This window comes from Phasianus colchicus, chromosome 3, assembly GCF_987193195.1.
Source record: "Phasianus colchicus chromosome 3, bPhaCol1.hap1.1, whole genome shotgun sequence".
NCBI lineage: Eukaryota > Metazoa > Chordata > Aves > Galliformes > Phasianidae > Phasianus > Phasianus colchicus.
In genome coordinates, this window is record NC_143438.1 from 94,443,686 (window position 1) to 94,454,485 (window position 10,800).

Sequence of the window (10,800 nt, forward strand, 5' to 3'; positions counted from 1 at the left end):
TGTGGGGGCTATAGGGACGATAGGGAGGTTATAGGGTGGATATAGGGCGGATATAGGGTGGCTGTGGGGGCTATAGGGAGGTTATAGGGTAGATATAGGGCGGCTGTGGGGGCTATAGGGACTATAGGGCGGTTGTAGGGAGGTTATAGGGCGGATATAGGGCAGCTGTGGGGGATACAGGCACTATAGAGCGGTTGTAGGGTGGATATAGGGCGGATATAGGGCGGCTGTGGAGGCTATAGGGAGGTTATGGGGTGGATATAGGGTGGCTATGGGGGCTATAGGGAGGTTATGGGGTGGATATAGGGTGGCTATGGGGGCTATAGGGAGGTTATGGGGTGGATATAGGGTGGCTATGGGGGCTATAGGGAGGTTATGGGGTAGATATAGGGCGGCTGTGGGGGCTATAGGGACTCTAGGACAGCTATAGGGCAGATGTAGGGTGCTTCTAGGGTGCTTATAGGGCGGCTGTGGGGGCTATAGGGACGATAGGGCAGTTGTAGGGTGGATATAGGGCGGATATAGGGCGGCTGTGGGGGCTATAGGGACGATAGGAAAGCTATAGGGCAGACATAAGGTGGATATAGGGTGGATATAGGGCGGCCGTGGGGGCTATAGGGAGGTTATGGGGTGGATATAGGGTGGCTATGGGGGCTATAGGGAGGTTATGGGGTGGATATAGGGTGGCTATGGGGGCTATAGGGAGGTTATGGGGTGGATATAGGGTGGCTATGGGGGCTATAGGGAGGTTATGGGGTGGATATAGGGTGGCTATGGGGGCTATAGGGAGGTTATAGGGTGGATATAGGGTGGCTATGGGGGCTATAGGGACTCTAGGACAGCTATAGGGCAGATGTAGGGTGCTTCTAGGGTGCTTCTAGGGCGGCTGTGGGGGATACAGGGACTATAGGGCGGTTGTAGGGAGGTTATAGGGCGGATATAGGGCGGCTGTGGGGGCTATAGGGACGATAGGGCGGTTGTAGGGTGGATATAGGGTGGATATAGGGCAGCTGTGGGGGATACAGGCACTATAGAGCGGTTGTAGGGTGGATATAGGGCGGATATAGGGCGGCTGTGGGGGCTATAGGGAGGCTATAGGGTGGATATAGGGCGGCCGTGGGGGCTATAGGGACTATAGGGCGGTTGTAGGGTGGATATAGGGCGGATATAGGGTGGCTGTGGGGCTATAGGGAGGTTGTAGGGTGGATATAGGGCGGCTGTGAGGGCTATTGGGACTATAGGGCGGTTGTAGGGTGGATAGAGGGCAGCTGTGGGGGCTATAGGGACTATAGGAAAGCTATAGGGCAGATATAGGGCGGCTGTGGGGGCCATAGGGACTATAGGGCGGTTGTAGGGTGGATATAGGGCGGATATAGGGCGGATGTGGGGGCTATAGGGAGGTTATAGGGTGGATATAGGGCGGATGTGGGGGCTATAGGGACTATAGGGTGGTTGTAGGGTGGATATAGGGTGGATATAGGGCAGCTGTGGGGGATACAGGGACTATAGGGCGGTTGTAGGGTGGATATAGGGCGGATATAGGGCGGCTGTGGGGGATACAGGGACGATAAGGAGGTTGTAGGGTGGATATAGGGTGGATATAGGGTGGCTTTTGGGGCTATAGGGGCTATAGAACAGCTATAGGGCGCTTATAGGGCGGCTGTGGGGGCTATGGGGACTATAGAACAGCTGTAGGGCGGCTATAGGGACTATAGGGGTGATGTCGGTCTCTACATGCGCCCCGGGCCCTATATGTGGCCCTATACGTGGCCCTATACACGGCCCTATATGGGGCTCGATATCCCCGGTCCCCCCCCGCGCGGTTCGCGTTTCCACCCGGACCGTTCCTCGCGATGCACCACCGCTCTCGACCAATCGCGTTTCCCCAACGGCACTTCCGGTTAGCTCACGCCCCCCTCTCTCGGCCAATCGCGTCTCTCCGATGGCACTTCCGCTTCCGGCGTCCGTTTTCCCCCTGCCGCCATGCGCAGCGCTGTGTCGCTGAGGGCCGCGGCCGCCGCTTATCGCCGGGGGTACGGAAATAAAGCGGGGAACGGGACGGGAAACGGCCCGAAATACCGGCAGGGGCAGAGCCCCGCTCCGCGGAGAAGAGAGTATTTCTACTGGGTGGATACGCACGGCAGGGTGAGCGGGGAGTGGGGGGAAATGGGGGAGGAATAGGGGGGGATAATGGGAGGTGGGGGGGGTGAAGGGGAGTGGGGAGACATGGGGGGAAATGGGGGCAGGGGGGACATGGGGGGGGAGAAAGGGGAGGGGAGAGGAATGGGGGGAAATGGGGGGAGTGGGGGGGGTGAGGGATATGGGGGGAATGGGGGGGGAAAAGGGTGGGGAGAGGAATGGGGGGAGGGGGGGATGAAGGGGAGGGGGGAAATGGGGGGAGTGGGGGACATGGGGGGGGAGAAAGGGGAGGTGAGAGGAATGGGGGGATGAAGGGGAGGGGGGAGACATGGGGGGAAATGGGGGGAGTGGGGGGGGTGGGGGATATGGGGGGAATGGGGGGGGGAAAGGGGAGGGGAGAGGAATGGGGGGAAATGAGGGGACATGGGGGGAGGGGGGGATGAAGGGGAGTGAGGGGGAGTGGGGGAGAAAGGGGGGAGTGGGGGAAATGGGGGGAGGGGGGGAGAAAAGGGAGGGGAGGTGAATGGGGGGAAATGGGGGGAAGGGGGGAGAAAGGGGAATGGGGAAGAAAGGGGGGAATGGGGGGAAGGGGGGAAATGGGGGGAGGGGGAGAGAAAAGGGAGGGGAGATGAATGGGGGGTATGGGGGGAGAAGGGGGATGAAGGAGAGGGGGAGGAATGGGGGAGAAAGGGGGGAGTGGGGGGTGGGGGACATGGGGGGAATGGGGGGGGGAGAAAGGGGAGGGGGAGGAATGGGGGGAAATGAGGGGACATGGGGGGAAGGGGGGATGAAGGGGAGTGGGGAGACGGGGGGAAATGGGGGGGTGGGGGATGAAGGGCAGGGGAGGGAAATGGGAGGGGGGAATGGGGGGAATGGGGGGGGAGAAAAGGGAGGGGAGATGAATGGGGGGGACATGGGGGGAGTGAAGGGTATGAAGGGGAGTGGGGGGAGTGGGGGGGTGAAGAGGAATGAGGGGAAATGGGGGTGGGGGAATGGGGGGGAGAAAAGGGAGGGGAGATGAATGGGGGCCATGGGGGGAGGGGGGGATGAAGGAGAGGGGGAGGAATGGGGGAGAAAGGGGGGGGCATGGGGAAAATGGTGGGGAGGGGGGAGATGAAGGGGAGTGAGGAAGAATGGGGGAGAAGGGGGGCATGTGGGGGGGAAAGAGAGGGGAGATGAATGGGGGGGGCATGGGGAGGGAAGGGAGGGAAATGGGGGGAAGGGGGGAGAAAGGGGAATGGGGAGAAAGGAAGGGGAGATGAATGGGGGCCATGGGGGGAGGGGGGGGATAAGAAGAGTGGGGAGGAATGGGGGAGTGGAGGGGTGGGGGAATGGGGGATCATGGGGGGAGGGGGGGAAAGGGAAGGAAGATGAATGGGGGGGAGGGGGGGGAAGGGGGGAGAAAAGGGAGGGGGGATGAATGGGGGCCATGGGGGGTGAAGGGGAGTGGGGAGGAATGGGGGAGAAAGGGGGTGTGGGGGGGGGGGATATGGGGGGAGGGGGGGGAAGGGAAGAGAGATGAATGGGGGGAGGGGGGAGAAAGGGGAGTGGGGAGGAATGGGGAGAGGTGGGGGGGAATGGGGGGCATGGAGGCAATAATGGGAGATGGGGGGGTGAGAATGGGAGACATGGGGGGAAATGGGGGACGGGGGGGAGGTGGGAGACATGATGGGGAGTGGGGGGGACGTGGGGGCGTGGAGGTATAATGGGAGATGGGGGGGGATGAAGGGGAGTGGGGAGGAATGGGGGGCATGTGGGGGGTGGGGGGATGAGAGACGTGGGGGGAGAATGAGAGATGGGGGGAAATGGGGGGATGTGGGGGCCATAGGGGGAGGGGGGAGAAAGGGGAGTGGGGGGCATGGGGACAGCAGGGGGAGGTGGAGGGAAGTGGGGGGCATGGGGGGGGGGTGAAGGGGAGTGGGGAGGAATGGGGGGGGATTTGGGGGCATGGAGGGAGACGGGGGGAAGTGGGGGATGTGGGGAGGAAGGGGGGGGACATGGGGGGAGTGGGGGGATAATGGGAGATGGGGGGTAATGGGGAGATGGGGGGGGTGGAGGAATGGGGGGTGGGGGGGCTGGGGGTGAATGGGAGGAGTGGGGGGAGAAGGGGGAGTGGGGGGGTAATGGGAGGAGGGGGGACACGGAGGGGAGTGGGTGGGATGAACTGGGATGACTGGGAGCGCTGGGGGGGGAGGGGGGAGAAATAAGAGGGGCTGGGGGGACTGGGGGGGGAAATGGGGGGGACTGGGAGCACTGGGGGGGGACTGGGAGGACTGGGGGGGGTTGAGCTCCTGTGGTGTCCGCAGCTGTACCTGGATGATGCCAAAGTGAAGAACTTCATCACCTGCTTCAAAGGTGCGGGGACAGCGTGACCTGGGGACAGCGTGACCTGGGGACAGTGGGACCTGGGGACAGTGGGACATGGGGACAGTGGGACACTGCTGGGTGACAGTGTGACCTGGGGACAGTGGGACCTGGGGACAATGGGACACTGCTGGGTGACAGCGTGACGTGGGGACAGTGGGACATGGGGACACTATGATGCGGGGACAGTGTGACACTGCTGAGTGGCAGTGTGACGTGGGGACAGTGTGACATGGGGACACTATGATGCAGGGACAGTGTGACACTGCTGAGTGGCAGTGTGACGTGGGGACAGTGTGACATGGGGACAGTGTGACATTGCTGGGTGACACTGTGACAGGGGGAAAGTGTGACATGGGGACTGTGACACTGCTGAGTGACAGTGTGACGTGGGGACAGTGTGACACTGCCAGGTGACTCCATGATGTGGTGACCCTATGACAGATCTCAGTGTCACTGTGACATGGGGACAGTGTGACACTGCTGAGTGACACTGTGACGTGGGGACACTGTGACGTGGGGACAGTGTGACGTGGGGACAGTGTGACACTGGTGAGTGACAGCGTGACACTGCTGAGTGATAGTGTGACATGGGGACAGTGTGATGTGGGGACAGTGTGACACTGCTGGGTGACATTGTGACAGGGGGACAGTGTGACACTGCTGAGTGACAGCGTGACGTGGGGACAGTGTGACATGGGAACAGTGTGACACTGCTGAGTGGCAGTGTGACGTGGGGACAGTGTGACCTGGGGACAGTGTGACACTGGTGAGTGACACTGTGACGTGGGGACAGTGTGACACTGCCAGGTGACACCATGATGTGGTGACCCTATGACAGTTCTCAGTGTCACTGTGACATGGGAACAGTGTGACACTGCTGAGTGACACCGTGACGTGGGGACAGTGTGACCTGGGGACAGTGTGACACTGCTGAGTGACAGTGAGGCCTGGGGACAGTGAGGCCTGGGGACAGCACGACATAGGGACAGTGTGACACTGCTGGGTGACAGTGTGACCTGGGGACAGTGTGACACTGGTGAGTGACAGCATGACGTGGGGCAGTGTGACATGGGAACAGTGTGACACTGCTGAGTGACACCGTGACGTGGGGACAGTGTGATGAGGGGACAGTGTGACACTGCTGAGTGGCAGTGTGACGTGGGGACAGTGTGACATGGGAACAGTGTGACACTGCTGGGTGACACTGTGACAGGGGGAAAGCGTGACATGGGGACTGTGACACTGCTGAGTGACAGTGTGACGTGGGGACAGTGTGACACTGCCAGGTGACACCATGATGTGGTGACCCTATGACAGATCTCAGTGTCACTGTGACGTGGGGACAGTGTGACACTGCTGAGTGACAGTGTGACGTGGGGACAGTGTGACACTGCCAGGTGACACCATGATGTGGTGGCATTATGACAGTTCCCAGTGTCACGGTGACACGGGGACAGTGTGACATGGGGACAGTGTGACACTGCTGAGTGACACCATGACATGGTGACACTGTGACATGGTGACAGTGACGCTGCTGAGTGACACTGTGACATGGTGACACTGTGACACAGCTGAGTGACACCATGACATGGTGACAATGACACTGCTGAGTGACACCGTGACATGTTGACACTGTGACAGTGACACAGCTGAGTGACATCATGACATGGTGACACTGTGACACAGTGACAGTTTGTCGCTACTGGGTGACACCATGACAGGGACAGCGTGACTCTGCTAAGTGACACCATGACATGGTGACACTGTGACATGGTGACAGCGACACTGCTGAGTGACATCATGACATGGTAACAGTGTGACACAGTGACAGTGACGCTGCTGAGTGACACCATGACATGGTGACACTGTGACACGGTGACAGTTTGTCGCTACTGGGTGACACCACGACATGGTGACAGCGTGACTCTGCTAAGTGACACTGTGACATGGTGACACTGTGACATGCTCACAGCGACACTGCTGGGTGACACCATGACATGGTGACACTGGGACAGTGTGACAGTGTGACTCTGCTGAGTGACACCGTGACATGGTGACACTGTGACATGGTGACAGTTTGTCACTACTGGGTGACACCATGATATGGTGACAGTGTGACATGGGAACAGTGACACAGCTGAGTGACACCATGACATGGTGACACTGTGACACGGCGAGAGTTTGTCCCTACTGGGTGACACCATGATGTGGTGACAGTGTGACACGGTGACAGTTTGTCACTACTGGGTGACACCATGACATGGGGACAGCGTGACATGGTGACAGTGACACTGCTGAGTGACAACAAGACATGGGGACAGTGTGACATGGTGACAGTGTGACTCTGCTAAGTGACACCATGACACGGTGACAGCGTGACACGATAGTGACACTACTGGGCGACACCGTGACATGGTGACACTGTGACAGTGACAGCGACACTGCTGGGTGACACCATGACATGGTGACCCCGTGACATGGTAGTGACACTACTGGGTGACACCATGACATGGTGACCCTGTGACATGGTGACAGCGTGACACGATAGTGACACTACTGGGTGACACCGTGACATGGTGACACCGTGACACGGTGACAGCGTGACACGATAGTGACACTACTGGGTGACACCGTGACATGGTGACCCTGTGACATGGTGACAGCGTGACACGATAGTGACACTACTGGGTGACACCGTGACATGGTGACACCGTGACACGGTGACAGCGTGACACGATAGTGACACTACTGGGTGACACCGTGACATGGTGACACTGTGACACGGCGACAGTTTGTCCCTACTGGGTGACACCATGACACGGTGACACGATGGTGACACGATGGTGACGCTAATTAACCACAAACCAAAGCAGAAAAGCAACAATGTCCACCCTCCTCTTCCACCCCCCCCCCGTCCCGCTCATTAATTACCGCCCAGCCGCTAATTACAGCCCTTGCCGACCCGCAGACGAGCGTTTCCTTGCCTTCTTCTTCCGCCACCTCCGGCCCAATCGCAGCGGTCGCTACGAGGATTCCTTCCCCTTCCTGTCCCCCTGCGGAGCCGAGCACAACTTCGTGCGCTGCCAGGACCTTCCCATCGTCTTCACTCGGGTCCTGGAAGGTGAAAAGGCGGTCGGGTCGCTGCTGTCGTACTGCGGAGGCGGGGCTCGTTTGGCCATCCCGTTTCAACCCGAGCTGTTGACTTTCGATCCCGAAAACGGGAGGTTGTATCATCCGGGACCCGAGGGGGGAGGAGGGGTGGGGTTGGTGAAGTCGGCTTTGGTGGAGGAATGGGGGGAGGGCTTTGAGTACGGGGCGGGGGGGGCGGCCCCGACCCATTTTGTGTGGGGGGGGAGGCGCTACGCCCTGCGTCATCCGCTGCTGGGGAGGCTGCGGGCATTGAGGGGGGGGGGAGGGGGGGGGAGACGGTGGGGAGGGGGTGAGGGGGTCCTTGTTGTCCCCAAAGCACATGGGATTGGGGGAGGGGGGACAACTGGGGTCCTCAAACCCATAGGATGGGGATGGGGACAAGGGGAGACCTTCAGGATCACTTTCAGCCTTATGGGGTGGGGGTGGGAGGGACAACTGGGGGTTCCCTTCAACCCTGAGTCTATGGGGTGGGGGTGGGAGAGACCCCTGGGGGTCCCCAAACCTATAGGACAAGGAAGGCAACAAGGGGGGACCCTCAGGATCCCCATCATCCTTATGGGATGGGGGTGGGAGGGACAGCTGGGGTCCTCAAACCCATAGGACAGGGATGGGGAACCTCAGGATCCCCTTCGTCCTTATGGGATGGGGGTGGGAGAGACCCCTGTGGGTTCCCAAAGCCCATGGGATTGGGGTGGGAGGGACAACTGGGGGTCCCGTTCAACCCTAAGTCTATGGGGTGGGGGTGGGAGGGACCCCTGGGGTCCCAAACCCGTAGGACAGGGATGGGGACCCTCAGGATCCCCTTCATCCTTATGGGATGGGGGTGGAAAAGACCTCATTGTCCCCAAACCCGATGGGATTGGGGTGGGAGGGACAGCTGGGGGTCCTCAAACCCATAGGGCAGGGATGGGGACAAGGGGAGACCTTCAGGATCACCTTCAGCCTTATGGGGTGGGGGTGGGAGGGACAACTGGGGGTTCCCTTCAACCCTAAGTCTATGGGGTGGGGGTGGGAGAGACCCCTGGGGGTTCCCAAACCCATAGGACAAGGAAGGCAACAAGGTGGGACCCTCAGGATCCCCATCATCCTTATGGGATGGGGGTGGGAGGGACAGCTGGGGTCCTCAAACCCATAGGACAGGGATGGGGAACCTCAGGATCCCCTTCGTCCTTATGGGATGGGGGTGGGAGAGACCCCTGTGGGTTCCCAAAGCCCATGGGATTGGGGTGGGAGAGACAACTGGGGCTCCCCTTCAACCCTAAGTCTATGGGGTGGGGGTGGGAGAGACCCCTGGGGTCCTCAAACCCATAGGACAGGGATGGGGACAAGGGGAGACCTTCAGGATCACCTTCAGCCTTATGGGGTGGGGGTGGGAGGGACAACTGGGGGTTCCCTTCAACCCTGAGTCTATGGGGTGGGGGTGGAAGAGACCCCTGGGGGTCCCCAAAGCCCATGGGATTGGGGTGGGAGGGACAGCTGGGGTCCTCAAACCCATAGGACAGGGATGGGGAACCTCAGGATCCCCTTCGTCCTTATGGGATGGGGGTGGGAGAGACCCCTGTGGGTTCCCAAAGCCCATGGGATTGGGGGGGGAGGGACAACTGGGGGTCCGCAAACCCATAGGACAGGGATGGGAGGGATGCCTGACTCTGTGGGGTGGGTTTCCTTCATCCCTAAGTCTATGGGGTGGGGTTGGGAGAGACCCCTGGGGGTCCCCAAACCTATAGGACAAGGAAGGCAACAAGGGGGGACCCTCAGGATCCCCTTCAGCCTTATGGGATGGGGGTGGGAGGGACAGCTGGGGTCCTCAAACCCATAGGACAGGGATGGGGAACCTCAGGATCCCCTTCGTCCTTATGGGGTGGGGGTGGGAGAGACCCCTGTGGGTTCCGAAAGCCCATGGGATTGGGGTGGGAGGGACAACTGGGGGTCCCGTTCAACCCTAAGTCTATGGGGTGGGGGTGGGAGGGACAACTGGGGTCCCCTAACCCATAGGACAGGGATGGGGACCCTCGGGATCCCCTTTGTCCTTATGGGGTGGGGGTGGGAGAGACCCCTGTGGGTTCCCAAAGCCCATGGGATTGGGGGGGGAGGGACAGCTGGGGGTCCTCAAACCCATAGGACAGGGATGGGGACAAGGGGAGACCTTCAGGATCACTTTCAGCCTTATGGGGTGGGGGTGGGAGGGACAACTGGGGGTTCCCTTCAACCCTGAGTCTATGGGGTGGGGGTGGGAGAGACCCCTGGGGTCTCCAAAGCCCATGGGATTGGGGTGGGAGGGACAACTGGGGTCCTCAAACCCATAGGACAGGGATGGGGACCCTCAGGATCCCCTTCGTCCTTATGGGGTGGGGGTGGGAGAGACCCCTGTGGGTTCCCAAAGCCCATGGGATTGGGGGGGGAGGGACAACTGGGGGTCCGCAAACCCATAGGACAGGGATGGGAGGGATGCCTGACTCTGTGGGGTGGGTTTCCTTCATCCCTAAGTCTATGGGGTGGGGGTGGGAGAGACCCCTGGGGTCCCAAACCCATAGGACAGGGATGGGGACCCTCAGGATCCCCTTTGTCCTTATGGGATGGGGGTGGAAAAGACCCCGTTGTCCCCAAACCCGATGGGATTGCGGCGGGAGGGACAACCGGGGGTCCCCAAACCCATAGGGCAGGGATGGAAGGGATGCCTGACTCTGTGGGGTGGGGTTTCCTTCATCCCTAAGTCTGTGGGATGGGAGAGACCCCTGGGGGTCCCCGTTGTCCCCAAACCCATGGGACAGGGATCAGGACAACAGGGGACCCCCAGGCTGTCCTCCATCCTTACGGGATGGGGGTGGGAAGGACCCCCGGTGTCCCCGTTGTCCCCACGTGTGCAGGAGGACTAAAAGCATCTGAGCCCAACAGTGTGGCTGTGGTGTGTTGTCACCTGGGGGGGGGGGGGGGGGGTGAGGTGACATCCCATGGCGTCCCCAATGTCCCCAGTATCCCATGGCACAGCCACATGGTGTCCCCAACATCCCAGTGTCCCCATGATGTTTTTCCCAACGTCCCCATGGTGATGTCCCCAACGTCCCATGGCACAGCTCCATGATGTCCCCAGTGTCCCCAACAACCCATGGCACAGCTCCATGGTGTCCCCAACATCCCCATGGT

At 60.4% G+C, this 10,800-nt stretch overlaps 1 protein-coding gene across 1 annotated transcript; it reads left to right on the plus strand.

The window, feature by feature from the left end:
- Window positions 1-1,850: 1,850 nt before the first annotated feature.
- C3H8orf82 (chromosome 3 C8orf82 homolog) lies at window positions 1,851-10,542 on the plus strand. Its single transcript, XM_090138304.1, has 4 exons — window positions 1,851-2,145; window positions 4,446-4,494; window positions 7,475-7,934; window positions 10,524-10,542. Exons 1-4 carry the CDS (start codon window positions 1,984-1,986, stop codon window positions 10,540-10,542), a joined length of 690 nt encoding a protein of 229 aa, XP_089994430.1. The 5' UTR covers window positions 1,851-1,983.
- Window positions 10,543-10,800: the final 258 nt, after the last annotated feature.